Raw genomic sequence first — 27190 nt, 5'->3', positions numbered from 1 at the left:
CTGTGTTTTTATTCCTGCTGCACCACTGCCTGCTCTAATCAGTGTTTGAGAAGCATAAATCCTGCTACAGCAGCTCAGATAATTCAGACAGAGGAGGATCCCACCCCATCTTGAGAAAATCTGGGAGATCACTTTGTTCAGTTGCAAAAATGGCTTTTAGGACCTACTCGGCCCAGCGCTGTCACAAGATCCAGCAGAAAACTGGAACCTAAATCAGCAAGGCACGACCCACTGCAAACCAGCCTGGCACAATGCTGGTCCATATCACACCATAACAGCAGATCCTGTGGACAGAGACACCAAAAAAAACCTTCCCCTGGAAGAGGGGAGCGTCACCAGATGCTAACCAGAAGCCTCTCCCCAGCCATTTCACTGTCAACAGGGTGGCTGGAAGGTTACTGCAACGAACCTCATAGTCAAAATCTGCACAGAGCAAGCAAGTGCATAACACGTGTGTGCCTTCAGAGGGGGTGGCCGAAAGCAGCTTGTCCAGGGAATTCAACCTGACCAGTTCATATTTGTTGGCAGCAATTAGAAACCTCACTCAGCCTCATAGTCCTACGTGCCACAAATTATAAACCTCCTGTCAAAAATAACACTCTCAAGACATGCAAGCTGAAGAAAACTTGTCCTCTAGCAAGGCAGCAGACTTCTGCAGCCACACTCCTCTCCTCTGCAACCAGCTGGCCTGTGGAGACAGAGGTCACAGCAAATGGCTCCATGCTAAGACTGAGAACATCTTTATACAAAAAGACCACTTGCAAGCAGCACAGGTGTCTCCAGTTGTAGTGTATCTAGCAAATCTTGAAGAATGAAAGAGCCAGCAGAGCTTACAGTCAATGGTTTTTTTCTCCTCTGCAGTGAAGAGGACAGCGCGGCCAGGCTTCTCTGGGTGAGGCATTGGGTAACCGTTTTCCTTGAGCTGCTCCTCAGTCATGAGATACTCCTTTAGTCGCCGGTACAAGGCAGCTCCTGCACACAAAGACAATGCTGAAGCCGGATCACTTAAGTAGGAGCTGTTTCTCTTACTGTTTTTTGCTTTATCAAGCCTCCTGACAGGGACTCCTGCTATTTTCAACTTGCTTCCACTGCCTTTTTTCGGGATTGACAGGGAAATAGGTGCCAGGGCAGTATTTTTTAAAACCTGGTCATTGGTGTACAAGCTGATTTTTAACTTCTTCAACAACCAGCATTAAGTCTGGAAAACACAGCTGAAACAGGATTCCTCCAAAGGGCCCATCTTCAGGTCTTTTTAATACTAACATGAGACCTGTCTCAGTTTAATGTTTTAAATACTTTAACTAATAATTTGTAACACAATCCAAAGAATACCTCTCAAAGGCCACCCACAGCCAGCTAAAAAAATTCATTATCAGAAGCTTTCTTCTTGCTGTTGATTTCAGGCTGCTCATTTCATTTCACAGAATAATTATAACTTCTTGCACTTTGCTCAATATCCCTTCTTTCACTGCTACGTTAAACCCTTCCAATATTGCTGTGTACCCTTTGATGTTGCTTAGCTGAGCTATACAGGCCCTTTTAAGCTTTCTCCATGTCAATTCCTTCTGCTCTGTGGCCTTCCCGTCTCTTCTCTGATCTCCTCAACAATTTGCCTACATCTCTTGGCAACCAAAATACCCATGACCGATTTGAGCCAAAGCGAATAATGCTTGTGGCACAATCCTTTGGCTACGATATGACCTTACTATGACATTCATAAACATGAAAATAAGCCCCGCAGAGCAGATGGAGATATTTGTAAGTTTGCCTTTTAATGACAGACACACTGTAAAGTACTGCTGCAGGGCAAGAACGCTGAAGTAAAATCCAGAGAGAAATAAAAGCCTAAAAGTCAGCAATACCCAAAACATGAGAGGCAGCTCTGGACAGTTACTGATGCTACATCAAAGCCACGCAGACTACACCAGCAAACTCACAGCCCAAAGCGGGGAAGCAAGGAAGGCGTCGATCAGAACGGTGTACTATCACCAAGTGAGTCCACAGCACTGCACCGCAGTTAAGCAGTAACTCATAACACCGGCCCGCAGATAAATCACAGCATTTCACACATCAGCAAGATCCTGCTCTCCCCAGTCACAGCATTACACCTTCAGCTGTAATTTACAGGTTATAAGCTCGCAGGAACAGGGTCTTACCTGTTAAATCCTCTGCTCTCAAGCTCCCTGACCGGTTTAGAGTAAAGCTTGTCTTAGCAGCAAGCTTCCCTCCCAGCACAGCTTCATGGGACACCACTTTCTTGTTACTTGTCTCTGCAGCAAGACAGAACAAAACAGGACAGAGATCAGGTACCCTAAGTGACTTCAGTTTTAGAGTTTGGGGCACTACACATCGGCATTTATCCTCTTGAATTCTTGCTCCGCTCCAGAAATTGGCATGTGTAAGGTGGTAGCCTAGCATTCTCACGACAGCACTACCAGGAGCTTTCTGTTTGCACTGTCAGCCCATGGCAACTTTTTTAAAGGACATTTTTACAGTTCCCCTGGAAACTCTGGTAGCTCTACCTGCTTAGTCTGCGCAGCAAGCCCTCCTCCTGACCAAAAGCAAAAAGAAGACCAAGTACAGAAGAAACTCAACCCAGTCACATGCTGCACGGTGGGATCACCCACCCACAGCAAGAGGCTTTACTGTTGGGTCCCTGCAGACCAGACTCCCACACTGAATCTTTCAACTTCCTTTCGAAAGGAGCTTCAGAGCTCTAGAATATGCTCAGCACATCAGATAATGGCAGATAGGTGCTTTTTACTAATCATTAACTGGCAGCCCTCTCCTAAAGGCCAGCCTCCCAAGTTCAGCCGCTCTGACTAATGGCCATGAAGGTAATGAAGACAGAGGGGAGAAAAGGGAAGAGACCAGGAAAAAAAAATTCACAAGAACAGCACAAATTGATTGTTTAATGTACCCTCTCGAGAGCCAATAATGAAATGTCTTAACCCTCTTCGTTTCTCTCTTGAAGCTTAATGTGTGTAACAGATTTCTGCGGTGATGGACGAGTCTATCACTTTGAAGGCATCATGTGAAAGTTACTCCATTAGCGGGGCTTTTCATTTTAAAGAACTTGTGCTAAAAAAAAAAAATCCATGTGGCATTATCTCCATTTAGGTTCAGACAGCCAACAAAGCATTGCAGGACTTGCCTCTTGAAGGCCCATTAAAGCTTGCCAGGCTATAGAAAGCTAACTGGAGTTGTTTGCCTTTCAGCATAACGCTTCTGAGAAATGGCTCTGTCTTTTCAACAAGTTCCTCTCCATGGCTTCTAATCCAAGCAGGGCTCCAATTATTAAACCACAAACGTGGTACGTACTGTTCGTACTGGACGGGGAATTGGGCACTAGGCTTCGGAGCTTCTTTAGGGTGTTCACTGCCACATTCAGGTAGATGTTGCGACTGGTGCTACGTTCATAAGCCACCTTCTCTTCTGACAAAGCCTGCAAACAATGCAATTCATTACTACATACTCTCTTTCCACTACTGCTTTTGGAGAAAAGAAACGTTTGGCTTTTAAAATACAGAATCCAAGTATGATAGCAAAAAAAACCCCAAACCTGCCTGTCAAGAAATTGAGTAATAATGTAGAACAAAAATATACTAGTTCTGGGGCTTGCTTAAGTGAATAAAGGAAAAACAAGTATTTTAAACAAAGTGCTGGAAGAAGCACTTTTGTGCAAAACCTTCCCTGACAGATTAACAATGCAGTTTTGGAACTGCCTGGGAAAGGCTCTTTTCCCTGCTTCAAAGGCAGTGCAAGATCTTAACTGGCAAGAAAAGGAAATCTGGCAAATAGTCACTCCTAGGATACAACAGGAATATTCCCCCTAGGGAGCTGTGACAGTGAAATCCACAAAAGAAATCCTCATGACATTGGTTATGTCTCATATTTACCTAACTCTAATTGATGGCTAAAGTTTCCAATAAAAATGCATTACTTTCTCAACTTTGCTTTTGGAAACCTTACTATACTATTCCCTACTGCTAGAAGGCTCCTTAAAAGCCCTGCAGTTCGTAAGCAGCAAGTTTTATCAATCAGATCTGTATCTCAAACACTTACCTCTGCTGAACACTTAGATTCCAGGAGGTGTTGGCTGCCCTTTTGTCCAGCTTCACCAAAATGCACACTCCCCTAAGTCCCTCTTCTGGAGTTATTAAAAAGATCGTGTATGTTAACGAAGGCAGGGAAAGATGGGATTTCCAACTGGAAACTCCCACTGGAATTACACTTTCTGTTGTCCAGTCTGGAATTACTGAATGCCAGTCTCCTCTACAGAACTGCATGTGGACAGGAGAGTTTTCTGGGTTTGCTGCAATTTTAGGAGGTCTCTGCTGCAACCTTTATTCATAAGAAGCAAGCACCAGTACAGACCTTGTCAAACGCTTCCTGGGAGGAGGAGCAGAACTTCAGGCACTCATCAATGAAGAGATTGAGATATCTTTGACGAATGTTTGTTGGGACTTTAGCACCAAATTCCGTTGGAATAACAGGCCTCTGTAAACTGGCGCTCTAGAGATGAGACAGAGAGAAAAAGAGGCTATTCGGGGTTTAAGTAGTATGTTGCTTTGAGACTCTCATATTTCCTGCTATGTTATTAATAGTGGCATGACTTCCTTTCTGAAAATCTGCCCAAAGCTAAACACAACATGCATCATTTTTGCTATTAAAAACACCACTTGAAGCTTTTGTGCCACCTTCAGTATTTGAACTACTTCAAAAAACCACCGTGTTTCATTATGCAATTCATCCAGCGCCAAGGACTCCCGGTGGCATTAGTCACAACACTACATTTACACATACAAGCATTCCAGACCACAAAAACGATGATATTTGCATTAAGAGATTCAAGATTAGCAAGTACCAAGCACCATGCTTTGAATTGGAGACGTGAACACATGACATCGGTTATGTGCATGACAGACATGGTTTTCTTGTCACTGTTCTGGCTGTGAAGAGACAATGGGAGGCCCAGTCCTTCCAGGCTGGCAGCCAGCTAAATCATCACACTTTGTGTGGAGTTCCTTTAACTTTACTGCATTGGGGTTTTTCTTCCCTTTTTAATGCCAATCATGATGCTCCTGAAAGGATTTCCCCCTTAAATTGAATGACATGTTCTTCAAGCATAAAAACCGCCTGTTGGACTGAGTTATGACCTACCATTGCAGTTTTCTACTTAACACCAGTTTATCACACAATTTGCCTCTTTTTGGGAGAGGCAACTGTACATTCTCTTTTGTCAGTCTCTATCCCACCCAAGATGTATCCATCAACCAAACCATCCGCTGCAATCTGTAATAGAAAGAGCTCTGTGGAAAATATGGCCACATTCAAAGGGGAGCCACTGGTCCTATTGCAATGGGAAAAGCGCTCACTTTCCTCTTTGATACCTTGTTCAAGGAGATTTGCTCCTCTTCATTATATCTACATCTTTTCTCAACTTCTAATATGATACCCTCAAGTACCTCTGTAATGCTTGTAAATATTTTATTCTTTCAGTTGTTTCTTTTATTTTTAATCAGCTTCAAGCTGTTTGTTACTGTGGTAGCTTTCTGGATGGGAAAGGAAGAAATGACTTTTCACTCCTACAGAAATCATTAGAGTATTTTATGACATATTTTGACACAAGATATCATCAATAAAGACATCTTTGATCAAGTCCTGGCACTAATCACATTCTTTGTCATCCACTCCAGCAAAGAGCTTCTCATGCCATCCCCATGCTGCTGCATGAGGAACTCTACTGGGAATTGTCTCAGCAAGTGACAAGTTCCCCAGTGTTCATGGGGAAGCGAGAGACTTCTTTGCTGAGGAACTCATTCCCAAAGTACCCAAAGGCTGGGCAGGTATCCCAGAAAAAAAAAATTTCCCCCAATATTAACAGCAACATGAAGTTTAAATGACCACATTTTAACTATATTTTAACTACGGGACATTATACATAATCACCTTCCTCAGCATGGCCCACAGAGCCCAGGAAGGTCATTAATCCAGCCATGCCTTTTGATCATGAGAGGCTCCAAGTCCTTGACACACTCAGCTACACACCGACCCAGACAGCACAACAGAAGACTCAAACTGACAATGAGTGATCAATATTCAAAGAGATCAGAGCAGCACTTAAGTATTTCTATGTTCTTAAGCTCCTACCCTTCAAGTGTTTTAATTTTTTATACAATGCTATCGAGGAAAACCACAAGAAGAAACAAACTCATTTAATCAACGTAATCAAAACATTACTATTCAGAGAGTGCTAAATTCAGAGCAGCATGGTTAAATGTACCACCCTCAACAGGAAACAACCAGAAAGACTTCAAAATCTCTTTTACCTGTAAGGAGGGAACGTGTGCAATCCTTTTCGGCACGACGGTGCTTGTGGTCTTTGAAGCCATCCCAGCCAAGGTGCAAGCCTTCAGAGAAACGGTGGGTGCTTCAGAGTCATTGGAAGGTGTGACACTCCTACCAGCAACAGTCGCCTTACTATTCATGAGGCCTGCAAGAAACAGAAAATATGCTTGGGTAGAAATCATACCACTGGGCTTCAAGTTGCCAGAATTAACTTACTATAGAAGGCCTGTGCTGCAAGCTGTGATTTTTTTGAATGGAAGCCTCCAAAGGGTAACAAATTGGGTAATTTTACCACCTTCCAGGCAAGGACGAAGGAACCTTTTGCCTTGAAACATGCATCATTTCAGTTTATTTTGGGGTAACTGAGTCATCAGAGTTTAAAGAGGTAATCCTGTCAGCCACAATGCACTAACTGCCCATCACATCATCTCTGAGTCCTTCCAACTACAAAGGGATACCAATCAGCATTAATTAGTACTTCCCTCCTGTTTGTGCCACCTCTGAAGGCTTGAATGGAAGAGCAAACGAAGAAACAGAAAAAGAACAGGTTGAAGTGAGGGAGGCTGGATGAGACAGACAGGGGCTGTACATCTTGTCTTGCTCAGAACAGGATGGAGTTTCACAGGGGAAAGACCTTCCCCTGGCCACTATCAGCAAGATGCAAGTCACGGCCAATGCTATGCATCTCCTGATAGAGTCATACCTGCTCAGGAGAAGTTTAAAGAGAAGCCACTATCTTTTTACAGGGGGGAGGACAGGACCGCGATCACAAATAACGCTGCCGGCTTACTTTGTCTGGCTGCTGCGGAAAGGGCTGCATTTGGCACATGAGCAATCCTCCTCTTTTCTCCTGGCAAAGAAAGAGAGGCCTTTTGAACGGCCACAGCCAGCTGTGCCGCCTGCTGCTGAGCCAGCTGGATCCTCTGGTAACAGACCTCCTGCGCGGTGGGGGGACGGTACGGCCGGATCACAGGCTTGCTTGGGACCTCTGCCTGCACAGACAACAGGGTTTTAGAGCCAGCACGCTTGCCTGCTCAGTCTCCAGCCTCCACTCAGTCAAGAAAGGTCTCTCTTCTTCAACCCCCTTCTTTGCTAGTAAATACAAGTTTTTGAGAGAAGATCCTAACCATCTTCCAAAACAAAGTATTTAGTCACCCACCAAAAAGCATGACGTTCCTGACTCACCCTCTGGCAAGGTCTCCCAGCACTCTGGCACGTTCCTAAATTGGTAGGTGGTATTTGAACTGCGTGTTTAATGGCATGATGTTCCTCATCACTGTGCCTAACCCACTCTAGACTCTGTCAACACTCTCAGCTTTACAGTCTTGCACTAGAAAATTAATCTAGCCCCGTGTTGCCTACTGCATGTTTTATATTGCAAGGAAAAAGTGACCAATTGTTCTCCATTCCCCTTTGCTACACAACACCGAGTTTTACAGCTCTCTCCCTGACTTTTCCATGCTGAAGAACCAGTGCTGTCTACCCTTGCATTACAGCAGCTCCCAGCCTCTCAGCAGCCTTGTTTCAGGTCTCTACTTCCTCTAACTACTTGAAAGTCTCACATACATGGGTAGTTATGGGATTAGAGCACTACATAAACTGAGCTCCGAATTTTAAGCAGGCTCTGCCCCTGCTTACTTCTGGAGGCATTTCAGTGCTTCAGCTGTTATTGGCACAAAAGTTAAACATGCATTTTCTTTGATGTCCAAATTTAGGTTGCAGGAAAGGTGCCAGAAATTACGTCAGCAAAGAGAGAAGTTTTCTTCTCTTTCTGCAGAAGTACAAGGGAAGCAGCAGTACTACAAACTTCTCCATGCTATTAAGAACCTTTGAAATCTGAGAAACAGGCCTTCCCTCCTTAAATGCCTTCAGAGGAGGATGCACTCACACAGCCCACCTGTGACACAGCGTTTCCGAGACCACAAATTGTGGGCAAGCTGGCACCTCCTGCATTCCTGGTCTCTGATGCAGACACCAGCTTCTGGATACCAAACTGAGTGCAGTCAGCCATTAAACGATAATTAGAGACTTCCAAGCAGGACAGGACACTCATTTTCTGCCTCACCTTCAATTCCTTTGGCCCACCATTTCCCCCGACAAATAAACTACAACTCAGTTCCCTCTCCTTCTGCTTGCTTAGTCCTTGAGCTATAAACCACAAGCAAGACAGTACAAATCTTCAACTTGGAGGTACACAGCAAACCATGAGCCTGAACTCTGTGTGGAAAAGCAGCAGTTCAGGTCCTACAGCATCTTCTGGATAGATCTGGTGGTGGCAGCAGCAGCGCCGAGCTGAGATAGTCCAGGGAACACAGATCCCTGTGCATGGCAGCTGCTGCTGAGCACACCAGATCGGCTCTGTTTGTCCATGAAATGGCTGTGCTGGGGCTCCCATCTTTGGAAAGCATTTTGGAATCAGCTGTCACATTAAGAAAATGTATGTAAAGATTTGTACATGTCTAAAAGGCACCTATTTACGATAAATATTTGAGTTAATGAATTTCCAACCCATTTGCTCCAGACTCTTATCTCTCCACTTTGGAAGAAAGGGCTCTTATCAAAGCACATGAACTGGCTGAAGATATGTAGTTAAATAAAACGCATTGTATTGACCTCAGGGCTTGAAATTATTAAAAGCAAGGAAACCTTTTCTAGACAGGGATGAAAGAAAGAACAATTAATTTGGACTGCTCAGCTCAAATCAGTGTGCAAGTCTCCATTGTTAACCTGCTGGAACATAAAACTGACTAATCTGTGCTCAGCACCTGGAGGGAAACACATTAAACCCTCAGAGAAAACATGAATTAAAATCCAGTGAGAAAGAAGTAAAAAAAATCAGAATGTCTTGCTTGCTTTTTTTAATTCTTCTTCTCCTCTGTATTTAAAGTATTTTCACAATTGTGAAAGAAGAGTATCAGACAAGTTACTGTTGATACCTTGGCTGATCCAAAACAGATACAGGGCACAGTTTTAAATGTCTGATAAAATTCCTGCAGCTATCTTTAAGGTCCACAAAACAAAAAAGTACCATCAGATGCAGACTGACCTTGTGCCCAGCTAATTTTTATCTAAGTAACTGAATGAAGCTATACTTTAGAAAAATTAACACCTCAATCTATCCCAATGAGTTGAAAGGTGCAGAACCCATTTACTCTTCTGCAGCTTATCCTTGGTTTTATGAAACTTCACTAAGAGTTTTGCTGCCATTCTGTTGCTTCTGGTAGGCAACAGAAGCCTACCCAAGTTTTTCAGAAACCAGAAAGGGGAAGAAAGAAACCTGACCTGAGGGTTGCAGCACAAATAACTCGTACACTACTGCCTGCACCTGGGACTGTGTCACTTTCCAGTGTCGTAGCAAGACAGAAAATCTCCACTTCAGAGAATCTAACCCTTTCCTCTCAGGAGCTGCACTTACATTTCCTTGTTTGACAAGATGAGAGATCCTTCTTTTCTGGCCAGGAAACAAGGTAGTTAAATTATCTTCTGTCTTTTCTTCATTCCCTTCCTCTCTGGATATCTGGAAAAAAAAGAACAAGCTTCCAAAAATTGAATAGACTTGAAGATCCCTCTCAACAAAGAACTGAAAATTCTTCTTCTGGGTTAACAGAAAGTCCTCGCAGGTGGCAAGTGAGAACAACACATGGCCAGCTGCTGCGCGACTAAAACAAGCCTTGTTTTGAACCCAAGAGCCACTAGTGAAGCCAGAGAAGAGCAGCATTACATTCCCACCCGAGCAGACACTCCACGAGCTGTGCACGAGGCAGCAGTGGCCTGGTCAGGACAGCCCCTACCTGCCCTGAGAGACTCCAACACCTTCCCCTGGCAGCTGCTCGGACACCTCCCCTTGTAGGGCAAGCTGAAAATCCAGAGGGTTTTGGGGTTTTTTCGGTAAGAACTTGGGAGATGACTCATTTCTGCCCTTACACGTAACGTGCTGCCACAGCAGATCCTGACAACCCACTTGACACCAAACCACAGTGCACTCGCTCCACATTTAAGGAGACATTTCGCTGCACTTTTATCCACAGCCGTGTCTGCAGGAAGGCTGCGGTGACAAATCCTCAGGTGACACATTTGTACGGCCAGAAACCCAGAAGGGAACAGCACCTCTCCAGCTGAAGGTGCTTTTGAGCTAACACCTTAGACTTGCTCCTGTGGGCAGGAGGGAAACCACTTTAAAATGTTCTTTGAATTTGAGTCAGCTGTTCAGTCCTACACAACACACTTCACAAGTTTATTCCACAGAACTCTAGCTCCTCTCCAGTCAACCTTGCTCACGGTTTTCCAACACAACCCCTGGCAAAGCTCTGAGCAGAGATGAGCCTGACAAGCTCTTAGAAATTCACCGAGGGAGCTGAAGGCTGGATCTGGGATCGGGCTCAGACTCCGCTTGGGCTGAGCTCGTGCTCATCACCACAGGGACATTCTGGCTGAGCGCTCCCGCTGAATCACATCGCTCTCTAGGAATGCAGTAAGTCTGTTAATTCAGTTACATCCCTAACAAGCTCTCTCACAAAGACATCCTTCCTGATGGAAAAGTACTTCACTGCCCACATGTACCTTCCCTCCAGACTAGCACCTTACTGAGACCAAACAACGTGGGCTCCATCTACAAAATTACTCCATAAATAACAAAAAAAGTTCCCTGTGACCAATCCCACGAAACAGAACTGCAGCAGGGAAACAGGTACCTACTTACAAACATCCACCTCTCAAAGAAGGACCCTTCCACTGCAATGCTTGTTCCTCCCTTTCCAAAACAGGGGCAAAATTCTATTTCAGCGCAGGGATATAAAGGTAAAGCAGTGCAAAGGAAATGCACGTGGCTGCTGACAGCTGAACATTGTCACTCCAGGCCAGAATTAACTGTTTGCAGGGAAGGGCAGCCCCTGGTTCAGCACTTTCCAAATTCAGCCCATTTTGAATCACCCTCTATTTGGAAAGCTCTAAATGCACTACTATTTCCCGCTATAGACTGTGTGCCCTTAAACTATTTTCACTTCAACTGGGTAATTTGGAGAAACAAAGCCAAAAATGAAGTGCTCTTTCCTAGCTGGGAATCATATTAAACACTGAAGAATGAACAGCTGAATTTTAAACAAGCAAAATCAAGTAATGCTTAATAGTTCAGAAGAAAATCATTACACTGAACTGCTTTATATAGTTACTTCTGCCAAGGCCTTTCATACAAGTGTAAAAAAGGTCTTTACTTGTCAGCAACACAGACTTCCCTCTGCACAGATCGGGGACATTATTGCAACAGAGTTCAGCAAAAAGCTTCAATAGTCCAGCAAAAAGCTGTAATAGTCCAGCTATTCTATTCAAAAGATGAGCTCTCCTCCCCACTGCAGATCCCTGCTCACTTTGTCCTCCACATGGCCATGAATGGAAGAATTTTGTTCACAGCCACTTCACCCACCCAGAGAACAAAAGCCTGAAAACCGGCACCAATTCCTGATGCTGTTTTTAGACTGAAAGTTGACAATCGATCACACCAGGAAAAATCAGGTTTCCACCATAACCCTGATACTTCTGCACTACAGTCAGGTGGATGACGCTAGACAAGTTTGGGGTGTTTTCTCAATGTTGTCATATTTGTCACTTTTAAAGCCCTTTCCAGTCCGGTTCCCTGAATATCTGCTTTGTATGCAAGTAAAATCATCCCAGCCAGAAAACCTGGGCATGCTGGGTTTGACAGAGAGTCAAACAATCCTGCCGGTGCACAGGCAGCTCCCAGGATCAAGGGCTGGCTCTTGCTGCCCAGCCGAACTCAGGTGTTGGAAGATGAAGGATGAGTTTTGGCTGCTTCCACTCCCCTGCTCCAGAGGCTGGCAGAGGATCACTGCCAGCAGCTGCTTTCTGGCATTTTACACTTGCTCCATTCTGGTTTAATCTTGAAAAACAAGGGTCTTGCATCCTCTGGGGACCTCCTCACAGTCACTGGCAGAAGCCTTTTTATGAAATGCTTTTTACCTCCTTATTCTGAACTCCCTCGTACATTTTAAAGACATTTTACTCTTCGCTTCTTACTTGTGCCACCTACAAGATATGCAGAGATGCTCATAAAATATCTGCAGTATGCATTTAAAATAGTAAACAGTAATTCGGGGAGTCTCCAAAGTGTCCAGTGCCAGCTGCATTGACTTGCACCAACACACTGTCCTGGTTCTACGTGCCACTACGTTCCTTAAACTATGCTGCAACCAGAAGGCATCACCCAGATTAGCAAACTTGGATTAGCTTTGAAACACCCACAACATACTCTCCAAAGCCCTTTCTCCAGCCATGCAAGCCACAATGGTTCTTATGCTGGATGGAGACAGAAGTAACTGATAACTCTGAAAGCTAAAGGCCTTCCACACAAAGGGGAATTGCATCCTTACATTTCACACCAGCTTTCAACCCAGCAGCTAAATTCAGGTGCAGACTCTTCAAAGCACTCAGTCCTGACAAGAATGAGTCTCCCTCCATAGACCTCTTCTTGAAATAAACACCACCACTAAACTAAACCAGAATCCTTTCACATCTAGAGGTGAGAGAACCAACCCATCTCAAGCAGCATTACCTGTTTCCCCAGCCTTCCTTTGTCTTCGGTTTTCACATCTGTAGATTCATTAAAAATCCTGAGACACTCTTCCATTGGATCTGACTCAAAGTCCAAGTCTTTCTCCAGGATGGAATAATCAATGTCATCAGACGTCGAGGAAGACGATGACGACTTCGACAATTTAGAGCGCTTAGTTTTCTTTGTCCGTTCATTTTCACTCTCATCACCATTTGAGTCCGAGCTCACGTCAAGTAACGCGGATGGCAAAGGCTGGCCTTTGTCATTGTCATCTCCACTCTCATCGCCAAACAGGTCAACGTGACTCAAACTCCGCTGCTTCCGACTCTTCTTTGGATTTCCTTTTTCTGTAGAGCTGACCTTTTCTTTCTTCCGCTCCAGTGCTGGAGTCTTGGTCCCTTTCTCCTTGTTTTTACGACCAGATGTTTCCTTACCATTTTTCACATCAGATGTTTTCAGTTTGGAGTCTTTCTTGCTGCTCCCCAGCTTCTCTGTGCTAGAGCCTTTGAGGACGCCCTCACTCCTGCTTTTCCCTGAACTGCTGCTGGATTTGGATTTTTCTTTCTTAAGCCCATCTACTTTTTCTGACTTGTGTTTTTCAGGTTTCTTTACATTCCCATCGGTTTTCACTTTGACACTTTTATCTTTGCAGTTTTTCTCTTCGTTCTTGGTTTTTAATTTTTCTTCTTTCTTGAGCACTTTGTCTTTTTCTGCGTTTTTACTTTTCTCCTTCTTACCAACCTCACTGAGGCCAGCTGTTTTACTAACATCTGATTTCTTCTTTTTTGTTTTATCTTTTGAGTCTTTGTTTTTATTTTCCATTTCCTGGTCACTCTTACCAGAACACAATTTTGCTGCTTTTGCATTCTTGTCTGGTAAGTTTTTGGCAGGATTTTTCTGTGAACTTGGAAGGCTTTCCATGCCATATTCCACTGCTGTTTCTTTGCTATCCTGGGAAGCAAAGTCCTCCTGTTTGGTGCTCTGCTCGTGGTTGGAAAAGCCATCATTTGACTCGCTTTCAGAATCGGCTTTTGACTGGGAACTAACAGAAGTTGTCTTATCTTCCACATCAGCCTCATCTTCAGAGGAAGAGAACCTGGCACACACTTCATCGTCATCGAGTACTTCACAGAGCTTCTTCCGTGAAGGGGAGTAAGACTCCTCGTAACTAGGCACCCTACCCCTTTTAGCCGCCTTTGGCTCCTTTGTGGAGGCTTTGCCCAAAAGCCTGGCTGAGTAATTTGAAAGTGGATCATATTCCAAATCTGTAGAAGGCTTAGAGTCATCAATCACATATTTATTGTTAGTGACACCGCTACTGTATTTTTTATTCTGTACCACAGCCTTGGGAACGTATTCCAGTGAGCTACCTTTAGATCGGGAACTATCCAAAGTGTATTTACTTGACTGGCTAGCTGCAGCGAGAGGAGTAGGGTTGTAGTCTGAGTTATTATTAAAGTTGTAGCTACCTGGATTATACTCTAAGGAGGTAAATGCATCATTTTCTGTCCCAGCAGCTGACACAGCGCAATTTGAAATGAGCAAGGAAGCCTCTGAAGCACCAAATTCCTTTGTCGTTTCCAGCAGCTCCTCATACTTTTTCTGTTCTCTTTCAACCTCGTTTTTGACTGCCTCAATGGCCTTGTTGACCAGCTCCAGTTCCAGAATACCAGGTGTCACATCTGTAACGTCAGCCAGGGCCCCATCCTCTCCCTCCAGCGAGGGCCTGGGAAGCTCTGGATTGTAGGGATCATAGCCTCGCTCTGTAAAAGAGAAAGAAAAAAGTAATTTACTGGCAGGAATGTAGGTAGAATTTTCTTTGGTGTAAGGTCTTTTTAAAGGTCTGCTCTCATCAAAACCCAACACTGAAAGACACTACCAAAAGCCATGCTCTCGTCACCACAGAATAAACATTTGATACCAAAAGCCACCAGTGATGTTCTCTGGCCAGCAGCAGGCATGTGGCTGCACTAGATTTTACAAACTACTCCTGGGACTTCAGGACTAAGGATTTATTAACAAAGTGCTCTTATCACTCATGGAAAAGCTCTATAAATTAAATATCCTTCAGGGTACCAAAGAATAATCACTGTATTGGGACCAAGAGGAGCTGAGTACGTGCAGAATTATCTGCTTAATTTAATGAAGCGACCAAGGAAGGAAAGAGGATTCCAGTGTGAAAACTGTGGATTAGGCTCTCACTTATCAATGCCAATGCCTAAAGCCCACTGAAAGCCTCCAATATTCCTCAAAGCTCAGTATTGCTCACAGCAGCTGCAGGAAAATCAGTCTCATTTAGACTGACAAACTGAGTGCTGGTAGTAAGAAAAAACTACAGGTACAAAAGCAACACAACAGAACAACCATCAAGACAGGAACACTAAACACCCAGAATATGCCTCTTTTCTGATGTTTGTCTTTTCAGAAAAGCCCCTTTGGTGGCCTCTCTTACACGGGTATTTCTAGGACTATGAACAGAGGATACGCTTCGACCACGCTGCATGGCTCTTCTGAGGGTTTTTGGTGAGTGATGATCCACTCTATGGAACTGTACAGAAACACCAAAGCAACTTCTCCAAGGGACAACTTACAAAGGGAGAATCCATCAAAGCTCATCTTGTAACATGCATCTTGAAAAGGAGCAGTTGTCACAAGCATAAATGTGCTCTGTTTTCTGCCATGGCATCCCAAACTCTCCCACCTACCTTCCCAACTTTCAGGTACCCTGCCTGCCAACAAACAGCCAAGAAAATAACCTCACCTTGAAGAATTAAGACTCGTAATAGAGGAACGCAGCAATAACTGCACTTAGCAAGCTAACAGGAGCTACAGGTAAGGTAATGGCTGCTTTTTGACTTGGAACAGTTCCCAATCCTTGTTCTACCATGGTGTCTCCAGATGCTGCTGTTCCAGAGGAACTTCCTGTTCTTTGCTAGAGCGATAGTGGTAAAACTGGCTTTCCAACATGCATATGTAGAAGAACAAAACAACAAGCAGAGATAAAAGATAGAAAAAACCCCAAACAACTCTCCAAAGAGAAATGAGACAATTCCTTATAACAGCCAGAAATGAGCAGTGGTGTTTACAGCAGCCATTTCTGCCATTTTTCAAGATTTTAAGATTAAGGTTTTCCTTGGATTTTTTTTTTTTTGAAGATCCATGAATTGCACAGCTCCCTTTAGTAATAAGAAAAGAATCTAGCAGTTGGCAGAAGTAGCCTCCAAGGAAGCAGAATAATAGCGACTGGGTTAAAATAAAAGGCAGTGGTTTCATAAAAGTCTTTTTACACCCTTGGGTATGAAGAGGTTTTTTTCCAAACCAATTAGCTCCTGATTGAGCAGGGACTCTGGGCAACCGCAGCACGATGTCACCGTCTTCCAAAGGAGGCTCTGAGCTGTGCTTAGGACCAGAAATATGGTGAAAAAAGGAACAAGGTGATATATTTCTATAACTACGTCCTTCTTCACCTACTGCAAAGTGCTTTACAATGAAGACACAAAGAGCATTTCCAAATCTAGGGTTTGCTTTTCCCCATCTCGGTGTCCAGCACAGCTCAAACCCTGGGGGAGAACGGGAGGGAGGAAGCAGCAAACCAGAGTCTCTCAGAGGATGGTGAACAGCAGAGACTGACATCCAGATTCTCATCAGAAAAAGAAACCCAAGAGAAATGCAGGTAACAAGGAAACAACAGGAACAAACCTAGATGCATACAGCATCATCATCAGGGCCAATGTATGTTAACAGATGATCAAAACAATTAGGTATAAATATTAGCCTAACAGCTGATAAAGAACAGAGCCCTCCATGCCCACCACCTCACTGCTCACCACTTCATGAAACATCAACCCCATAGCGGTAGAGCAGACCGGCGCAGTGAGGTCTGGAGGAGTCACCTATTGCCTTCTAACTCAAGGTGGACCTAAAATTTAGCAGAAGCATTGTCAAGGGAGCAGCTTGTGCAGAGATAAGCACTGCCTGGCTTAGAAACAAACAGGGGCAAGGACACGGAGTCTGGATCCAAAGACTTGCCAAAATAAAATAAAAAAACAAACAAACACACACAAAAAAACAACAAACAAAAAACAACCGACCAAAACAAAACAAACTACACAGAAGACACCTTGTCCATGCAGAAAAGCAAACTATTTTAAATATATCAGGATACAGAGAAAGTAGAAGACAACCCAAGCATAGACCTGATGCCTGATCCTCTGCTGTTCATCTACACTATAAAACCAATTTGCACATTTTCTTTCAATGGCACAACCAGATATAAAAATACACCTGACCTCTGAGAATGCCAGCAGCCTTTGAGATATCGTCATGAAAGAGCTCTTTTGTAGGGGTGGAGGGGGCCTGATGGATTACTCAAGTGCTGCTGATCAAAGGCTACCTTTTCCATGAAAGACACTTGTGTAAGTGGGCTCCACAATACTCAGCGGCACCGTCGCCCTTGGCCGTGATGCATTTGCAGATCGTGTAGTGGAAACACAACCAGAAGGGGGTTTTATAGGGTTTTTCTAATATATATATAAATAAAATATTGCAGTGTTTCTGTTGAAGCAAAATGAGTAAGCAAGAGGCACCATGTAGCCAAATAACTCTTTTTGGATAGACATAAAATGGAGAATCTACACTGTCCTTTGAGAATGACGAGATAATGAGACCTGAAATAACAGCTCCTTATAGGATTGTGAACTAAACTGCTACCAGGACACTCTTTAAAATACAAACTATTTTAATAAATTAGTGTACCTCAGACATACAAAACATTCCTTCTGAGACAAAAAGATGAAGTTAATATCAACACTACACACAAGAAGCTATTGATAGCTTACGCAGGACCTCAGCAAACAACTCATTTAACCTAGAACTACTTTAGAGTGTACCAAAATGAACAGCACTAAAATCAGCCCTTTCAGCACAGAGTACACAGAAGCAGAAAAGAAGATTCCTCAAAAAAACCAAGGTTAATTGTTTGGGTTTTTTCTTGGTTACAGTCACGACAGCGCTGGGAAATGAGGCCTCAGTTCTGAGGTGGAGCTGTTTTATTACAGAGCTTCTCTAAGCTAAAGACTCCTTGCTGCACACTGGTCCTTCTCGTTTGTGCAACAGGCGACGGTAGCAAACAAAGGCTGACATTAAATTAATAATGGCAGTTCAAGGTCACCTGTTTGATGTTAAACCTTATTTTACAGTGAATCATTCTGGAGGAAAAGATGTCGTTGTTTTTTTTCCAAGCACCCTACCAGAACACATACTTGAGATGCTTTAAATACAGAAAAGCCCGACTGTAGGGCGGGTACTGGTCACTGTAAACCTGCAGGTTTTGGAAGAGTCGTCAAGCTCGTGCACGCATGTGAGACATGGATGACAACCACCTTCCATCCAGATGTAACAGAGAACTTCAGCAGCAACGGCTGCGAAACAAAACGGAGGCAAAAATTAGAAACTTCCAAACTTACAGCAATTAGGATGTCAAACCAGAAGGGTTTGCTGGCCAAGCTGCAGAGGAACCAGCACAGGCCAAAGGACAGCCAACACGTTCAAGACCCAACACCGCTCAATTCACCCATTTTCCTGGGTTACCTGGAGCTGGCAACAAAGGGTGCATTCATCAGGAGATGGAGAAGGTCAAAGCTGTTAGGAGACCTCTTTGGAGGGGAAAAAAAAGGCATTTTTATTTTAACGTCACCAGAACAGCTTTGTTAGCTTAACAGCTTGCCTGTGTTTACAGTGCCAGTACTTAGCAAACGGACAACCTTTGCAATTACAGAAAAATTATCGCCATTGGAAAATTATTTTAAGCTTTTCATTTAATGCTTCAAAGAAGAAGACAGCGGTTTCTCAGAAACAAAATGTTTCAAAAAGGCTTTACCAGCAGGCTGAGTTTTGGTACTCTTCAGAATTAAACAGCGCAAAAGAAATGGCAGTTTTTGGCGCAGGCCTCATTTGCAAGTACCCAAAGCAAATTTCCAACAATTAACTTAACTATAATATCCAACCACTTGGAAATAATTAACACTGAGATTTAAAATAGTACATTTCAAATAATTATCTGGAGTAAATGGGTAAGGAGGGCAGGTAAGAGGAGCTAAGAGAAATGTTTCTTCAACTTTAAATATAACCCTACTCCTAATGTTACGTTTTGCTCCTTCTTTCTCTTTTCAAATAGTAAATTTAATTGTTAAGGTCAGAAAGCATAGATAACTCTGTGCTGGTCCAAGAAGATTTGGGAAGTAAGGTTTGAGATGTTTCACAGCCAGTCTTATCCAAGCTGGCCTCTCCCTACGCGTCCCTCTCCTTGCGTTTGCTGTTTAGTACATCATGAACCAAAACGGTCACTTCTTCAGTGGAAAAGAGGAAGCAAATATGAGAAAAGAAAGTCTTACATTAGCAAGGCCAAAAAAAGTTTGAACGCTCATCCATCACACTGTGGTATTTTGAAACCTGCTGTGACAAAGCCTGCTGAAGGTCAGGGCATGGTTTCACCAGATGCCAGCCAACGCAAGCACTCGTTGCCACTGAAGGACCATCGCAGTCACCACGGGGTTCACTGGCGGGTGTCACAACCACCACAGGGAAGGCTGGGTCGCTCCGAGGGATGGGAGCAGCCAGACATCACCCTTGTCCAAGCCATAAGTCATTTACTTAGCTTAGACGCCCCAGCGGCGAGGACACACGGGACCTGCCCGAGTGGGTTCAATGCAGCACGGGCGCAGCTCCAACGCGGGCCATGTCACTCCCAAGCAGGAAGCGTTATCAGGGAATGAATGACTTAGAGGAGGACATCAGGGCACACCCCTCAAAGACACCAACACCCAGGGAAGCAGCACACACCTAACTTTATTCAAGAAAAAGCAACATTGCCCAGTTTTGCCTCTGGCACAGCAGAAAAGGCATCTAAAAGGTCCTCAAACCTACTAAATATGGTCGCTTCACCCTCTTGATAGCCTCACAGATGGTTCAGGAGGACAGCTGGGACTGCCACTGCTTCACACAGCAACATTAGTTAAATTCAAGGATGCAAAAGCCATCATTTACATTCCTCTATCGCCACCGTGATTTACAGACCCACCTGCTCTGGCACTAAAACAACAGCACAAGTCAAAGAGCATGAGGCACATCAAGATGTGATAAATGTGATGTTTTCCTAAGAGGAAATCACACCATCGGCACATTTCTCCCATAAGCTAGAAAAGAACGTGAGAAACTTATCTGGTGTATTTGCCAGGAGAGGGGCAGAAAGCAAAGGCTGGCGCCCAAAATACCACGATTGCTCCCAAGGCTCCTACCCCAACCCCGCAGCCTGGCAGCACGCAGGTGTCTCACCGTTTTAAAATCGATGATACATTAACCTGGATATTCAGTGTTTGGATTCTTTGGAGATCTTTCCATTCCCTCTCTCATTTTAGCCTTAAAGTTATTCCTCAATATACAAGAAAAGTTGAAATTCTGTTTGGAAAAAACAAGAAAAAAATAATGGAGACTTATTTTATTTTCTGTTTCTGAGAAAAAGACAGACCAGAAAACATTTCCACATCTCCTGTATTAGTGCTAGGTAAGACCAAGGATCTACTCCAAAACTTAACTAGTAGAGCAAGTCGTCCTTTCAAAGAAGCAGGGGGAGGTGGGGGCAAGGAGTATAAAATCCTTCAAGTATTGTGGTGTCTTCTTTTCTCTCTGTTCAACTCTGCCTTGAAAACTTACTCTGAAGCACGGTCACAAGCAGTAACACTACTTCTCAACCATCAGTCCCTTAATTTTCCAGCCGCTGGCTTGCTCAAGATAAGTTATCTTCTCAACACGTGTCTTATTTCTTTAACTATTTCAGGTGAAGAATTCTCATTTAGGAAAAAAACCCAACGACAAACAACAAAAAAACCCCAACAATATTTCAATACAAGCACAGCTGGACACTTCGAGAAACAAAGTTAAAAACTAAAGAAAAACGCCTTTCAAGCTGTGTTACATTAAAAAAACTTCTTCATAAGGACTAAAGTCACAGCCGGACTAAAACCAAAACTTAAACTGGTTTTAAAACCTGTCTGGCTTTAGCAAACTCAAAAGCTGGAATTAATACTTAGCAGCTCCTTTACGACTCAGCCACCTGCAGCTCCACAGACTCTTAACCCACAAACCCAGCACACTCCTCGCTTCTCAGCATGGATCTTTTCTTTATTAAAAACGCTGGATCTCACAGAGAAATGAAAATCCCTGCAAACCAAACCCTCCAAAGCAGAGCTGACTTCTTGCATAGTCCACACATCTTCAGGGATGCAACCCTTAGGACCAAAGTCTCATGCTAAATGAATGGCCAACACATGAAAGCCTCTCTGGAGGTGGCACTGCTCTCACAGCCGTTTCTTCACACACTGCAACCCACACAAAAGCCCAACTTCACTCCACAGCAAGTCCAAAAAACTTCAAAGAATTACCTGAGCTCCCCGCAGTTAATAAATATTGCAGATATTTGTTCATGCTGTACTTGAGGCTTTTAATATCTGCTTGGTGCTGCTAAGACACTCCGGCAAAGGCTTATGGCACAATACCACTGACCATGTGCTGACACAGCACTTTCTGGGCTGCAGAGATAATTAGGGCAGGACTTACCAACCCAAAGTCCCGCCTTCACCCTCATCTACTCCCAAGTCAGGCTGGGTTTTACTCAAGTGTCTGCAGGGGCTTTTTGGCCGTTTTCTACTCTCATAGCGCTACTACTACCATCTGGGGGGATTTTTTTACATCGTACTTTCCCCACTCACCAGCTGTTCACGTTGCTTTTTGACTGGAGAAACCCAAGTTGGTGAGCACAGCGGTTTCCTAAACAGCAAACCCCAGTGCTAAGTGATCCCCTTGTTCCACCGGGCCCCCCAAGTAGGAGCCCAACACCACCCCAACTTCTCCATCCCTGCAGCCCACGCTCAGTCCCGGCAGGAAAGGAGGCTGCAGGGCAGGGAGATGGACCTGGCGCTGCCTGTCAGTGCCTGCCTGCAGCCCAGCGCCACTGCCTCGCCTGTGCTACGTGAGTCGAGACGCCACCTCAGCACCTCCAACCCACCTCGCCCAGCGCAGGGCGGGCAGGGGAACGTGGTTTGGGAAATCCTGGGCTAATGAATTTTGCTTTCCACTTCTCCAGCACTGCAGTGTTTGACTAGAGGAAAAAAATCAGAGGAAGCGATTAAACGTCAGGGAAGGTATTTGACATTGTAGAGAGAAATTCATTAAGAGCAGACAAAGGGCTCCTGTGGCAGGCGGAGAGGAGCCTGCACACACCAGTACAAGGCTACTGCCTCCGGGACCCCAACTTTTAGCTTTTGAAAGCAACTTCAGCCTTCAAAATCCTTCTGATCTGACAGAGAAGGTTTGCTCCTGCCTCTTGCTTTTTCCGTGTCTGTAATTGCAACAAGGAAGAGCCTCGTGCAAGCTCAGGGCTGAGCCTCCCCACAGCCACGCCACTTGCAGAAAGACCAAAGCTCAGCATGGCCCATCAGCCTACACTGAAATCCCAACACATAAAGCAGCTGCACCTGCCCGCCCACAGGAAACCTGCCATAACTGACAGTTTAGTTAAATGACATGAGATCCCTAACCACTGGGAAGCCGTGATGTTTTTTTACCTGAAAAGACATCCTGACCTTACCATCAAGTGGGTTTCCTATTCTTCATCTCAAAACTCAGTTAAAAAAAGACATACACCGGTGACATTTTGGTAATTACCGTCCTAAACACAAATGTGGGTAAAAGAAAAAAAATAGCAGTCTTCGCAACACCCCCCCCATGCAGTTCATGGACTACAGCACCCAACACTGAACCACCCGATACCCTCTCTTGGTGAACAAATACTGACGGCAGTTCATAAATTTTCATTTCTGCTCATTCAATTTTCCTGTAGTAAATACAGCAACAAAAGCTCTTTTCTACAAGAGCTGATCTTGCACAGCATCAACTACAGGAAGGAAAACGCAGCTGTTAAAGACTTTTTCATCCTTTCTACACGTGGCCTGAATCTGCACCATGATATGAGCAATACAAAGGCAATCCCAGACAATGCAGAGGCTGCTCCAACCAAAAACGGCCGAGTTTAATGCACAGCCCCTCAGCAATGTGCTCTGTGAGGCACCCAACCGGTGAAGAAGACAACGGCCACAATCCTGTGGTGACGCACGGGCTGAGGATGATTAAAGCTGGGTTTTAACATTTAAAGAGCAAATACAGGTTTTACCAAGTATCATTTTGCACAGTGTTTTATACAGAAGTCACAGCAGTCCTATGTGGTTGCTTTTTGGCTGAAGATTTTGAAGAAGGGAGAGGTGAAGCGCCTTCCTGCATCAGTGACAGGATCACCAGAGTTAAAGCTGCAGAGGTAAACCCACCTGATCTCCACACCTGATCTGGGCAAACAGGAGCCAAGTGGTGTTACAGTGGTGTACTTGTAAATCACACAGAGGAGAAAAACACTGTTCCTGGATGGCACCACATGAACCCAGCACCTTTCAAAGACGCAATCTAGATCTAACCTGCAAACAGAAAATGCACACCACAAGAAAAACCGCTCCACTTTGGACCATACCAGTAAACTGCCAAGCGACTGTCAGCACACACCGCTCTAGAATGAAGTATTTCAAGGCAGGGTGCTGAAAACCTTGCTCTGCCCAGCTCACGCTAACACCAGGATTGGAGCAGGAACTCAGACCTCCAGAGCTGGACACAGCTTTCTGTGCCAGGTACAAAAAACATCTGCCTCTTCAGCATCTCCTGACAGCTACTGTCAAACGCAGCAAACCAAAGAGCTGGTTTCCTTAAGATATTTATGAAGAGATGTATTACACTTCTTTTATGTCTCTCAGCATACTCAGAACCTAGACTTTAAAGAGAGACCTGTTTTTCTCCTCTACAGCTCTTGAAGAGATGCTTTTAGGACTGAAGTTCTTTCCTCCTACTTACACAGCACGCTTTCAAAGCACTTCATACGCATTCAATAATCTTTTCATCCTGCTCTGAAGCAGGTGGGTTTTAGTCATTTTGTAGATGGAAAAAGCACTTCAGCCATGTCAGGACTAGAATTTGCAGTCTCCAGATTCCCAGTCCCGTGCAGGCTCATGTCCCATTTCCCAGCCCAGCAACAGCACTGTGGAAACACCACATCGGTGCACGCTACTGCCCCAGCACCTGCCTCAGGTTTCAGCCAGCGCTGAATTTCTGCAAGCCTCCAGGTAGCCACGCTCTTTTACCACACAGGTTAACGCTTGCAGTAAAGAGACTGGAACGGATTTCCCACGTGAAGTATCAGACATTTTAGAACCCAGTTCAAATGGGCCCTACAGACTGGGCGCATCATAGCACTCCCTCCTCACGTAACAAGTTGGTATTTACTGAGCTGTTTTCAGGGAAGGGAAGGGAAGCCCTGCCACACACACACAGCAGTAGATGGGGCAAAACTCAGTCCTCTGCTACTGCTGATCCCCTAATGGGCATGGAGGTCTCTTCACCACTGTCTCCCAGTTTGGGAACTTGAGAGAACTGTATGAAAAATAAGGATAATCTACTACGAACATCTGAACATTGCTCCTCAGGAAGTCTGGAAAAGTGAGGGGGGCAAAGGAAAGGGGAACAACAGTGCTGTGTCCCACCAACTCCTCTTTTCAGCTCCTTGCTGCTCCATCTGGCACACATCCACAGCCTCCTCTGGCCTAGCAAGGCCGACTGCACTCCTCAGTTTTCAAAAGCTATTTTCAAGGCTATGGAAGATCTACTAAGAGTTCTGTGGTTACTGCCACTCCTGCAGTGATCCAAAAACATCAAAGTCAACATCAGTCTTGAATCAATATGTTGAGCAGGCAGATTCTTTAGATGTTGTCCTTTTTTCTAGGCGCTATCCCAGAAAACACAGATCTGCACTGTAGCTTTTGGTGTAAGTACCCACCTACTTCAGCAAAAAAAAAAAATAAGCTTTTAAAGCTTATTTACCAAGTGATACGATTAAGTAGGTCAAATATGCCCAAGTGCACTGTTGTAAGGCTACTTGAAAACAAGACAGGCAGTTTCACTGACAGGGAGCAACTTATGTTGGATGGAGAGCTTGCTTTCAAGAACATGGTTGCCTGGTTGCTAGCTAAACTACTACACCCTCTAGTGTAAGTCTTAAATACATCCTCCCAGGCTAGACAAGCTTCAGACAGAGGAAAAGCCAGAGCACTTCAACGTGAACCCTTCAGATGAAGCTAAGCCATAGCACTGCTTAAAAAGAAACTTCAAAAGCATCTTCTGCTCCTACGGAAATCACAGAATCACACAGAAACATTAAGGTTGGAAGAGACCTCTAAGACTATCAAAGTCCAATCATAATTCAGGCACTTTACGCAGCCCTGCTGAAGTCTCTTCTAAACGGCAGCGTTTCACAGCAAGTTCCTCGCTCGTTTTCTATTTCTCAGTTGAAATCAACTTAGGAAAAACGGCTGAAACCTAACACTAAGCTGATGCAGAATTTACAGATCCTCGTTCTGACAGCTGTGCCATGCATTAGAGGCTGAGAGTTTGGGAAAGAGGGCAGGAGCTGGTGCTGAGCCAGCAGGGGGGAAAATGGGAGGCAGCAGGCTGAAGTTAAGCCTCAGGATCCTGCTTCTTTCACAAGAGGCAGATGCTTCACCCAGGAAAACCAGACCCATGCAAATAACTTTTGTTTTACAAAAGCCAGAGCTGCTGTAAGAGCCATAACGCATAACTTCTCTCACTCCCCAAAACACAAGCTTGCTCTCCTGGGTCACTAAAACACCCAAGCCGGGCCTAACAAGATTAGCGCTGGGATCGTTTCTTTCTCGTAATTCTCCTACATTAGCACTTTTCAGCCAGTATTAGAAGCCACACACACTTTCCAGGTGCACCAACGAGGTTTTACTGAAGACCAACCTTCACTTCCCCATTTTGAAAACCAAAACCAGCACCAGCCTTTATGAGCACAGCATCTGTTCCAGGTGGCATGTTCAAAATGAGCAAATCTAGCTCCAAAACTGACACTCTACGGATATTTAAAGACAAACAGGAATGGTACACTGAAAGATAACAATAGTAGGCATCTGGAGGATCATCCTAAAGGGCGCTAGGGAGCTTTTCAAATTCAAAAAAACACTGAAAGAGACAAAAACTTTTGTCTTTCTAATATCATTTCTATCTGCCTGTCACAGCCCTGAGTATGCTTGCTTTATTTTAAACTAAGCCACAGTCATGGCAAGTTGTTCTGGTAACCAGGAGACACAAAAAATTAACCCTCTTCCAAACTTGCAAATAACCGGAAGTTAAGCAAGCACAGAAAAGAAACAAGCTGTGCTTTGTTTTGACACCTCATGCTTCAGGTCGTCAGACACCATACGCACTAGCAAGTGCGCCTAACTAAAACAGCAAGGCTTTAACAAAAAGAAAGCAAGCAACATTCTACTAAGGAGAAGAATGAAGGCTTTTCTCTCCAAATAAAATAAGCAGATCAGCAAGGAATGTGTGCAAGTAAAACGCCGAGAGCTGCTGGAAGAACAGAGAACAATAGCTCGCTATCTTTTTTGTGGCCAAGCTTTATTTGAGAAACCTGGCAGCACTCCATGCTTTACTCGGGTCCCTCACAGGGAAGGGACCCGGCTCATCACAGCCCCCTGCAATACCAGCCCCTGCCTCACAGCTCAGAATTAGAGAGCACATCACCTCCAGGTCCTAAAACCCATGCACTTCCTGACAGGGTGTGACACACAGCAACGCTGAGCAGAGGTTTGAAAAACTGCCCTGACACCTCCTTGCCATGTGAGCTGGGGTGCCTGGAGGGACAAAGAAAAGAAGCAGAACAGAGTTGCCCTTCTGCAGCCTCCGGCCTAGTGAGAAGAGGCACGCTGTCCACAGGCAAGCGGACATTTTGGGAAGCCGCTCCACACCACTCCAATGTCAGAGAGAACTGTGGGATCTGACCAACGACAATGGTGATGGAGACACCTATCTCTCGCCTGGTGGGGTAGAAAAGGCCCTTCAGACCCTCCTCCTTCAGAGGAAACAAGAGGTGACAGGAGCAAGGGGGGGACCCACCTGGAGGATGCTGACAGACCCCCGTGGGGACACTCCACTCGAAAGGGGCTGGGAGGGGGCCGGGAGGGGTACCAAAGCCCTAGGAGCAGGTGGGATTTGGAGGAATCAGAGGCGGATTCAGGCCCTAAAGGGTGGGCAGGCGTGAGAAGAACGGGCACAGCCCTGTCCTTGGCAGGGGGATGATGCGCTGCTGCTGGGGGGGGCAGCGCC

At 44.7% G+C, this 27190-nt stretch overlaps 1 protein-coding gene across 1 annotated transcript in view; it reads right to left on the bottom strand.

Annotated features, from left to right (window-relative positions):
• Nucleotides 1-21397, bottom strand: part of REXO1 (REX1, RNA exonuclease 1 homolog (S. cerevisiae)) — a 31314-nt gene extending 9917 nt beyond the window's left edge. Inside the window, exons 1-9 of the mRNA XM_010184047.1 lie at nucleotides 21355-21397; nucleotides 12917-14679; nucleotides 9767-9868; nucleotides 7142-7343; nucleotides 6333-6496; nucleotides 4378-4515; nucleotides 3322-3445; nucleotides 2157-2270; nucleotides 835-972 (exon numbers count right to left, since the gene is read on the bottom strand). Of these exons, the coding sequence (XP_010182349.1) occupies nucleotides 835-972; nucleotides 2157-2270; nucleotides 3322-3445; nucleotides 4378-4515; nucleotides 6333-6496; nucleotides 7142-7343; nucleotides 9767-9868; nucleotides 12917-14679; nucleotides 21355-21397 (2788 nt within the window). The remainder of the gene's footprint in view (nucleotides 1-834; nucleotides 973-2156; nucleotides 2271-3321; nucleotides 3446-4377; nucleotides 4516-6332; nucleotides 6497-7141; nucleotides 7344-9766; nucleotides 9869-12916; nucleotides 14680-21354) is intronic.
• Between the last annotated feature and the right edge of the window lie 5793 nt (nucleotides 21398-27190).

This window comes from Mesitornis unicolor, unplaced genomic scaffold, assembly GCF_000695765.1.
Source record: "Mesitornis unicolor isolate BGI_N332 unplaced genomic scaffold, ASM69576v1 scaffold2925, whole genome shotgun sequence".
In the NCBI taxonomy this organism is placed as follows: domain Eukaryota; kingdom Metazoa; phylum Chordata; class Aves; order Mesitornithiformes; family Mesitornithidae; genus Mesitornis; species Mesitornis unicolor.
Note: the sequence above shows the minus strand (reverse complement) of the source record. Positions and strands in the feature narration are given on the sequence as shown.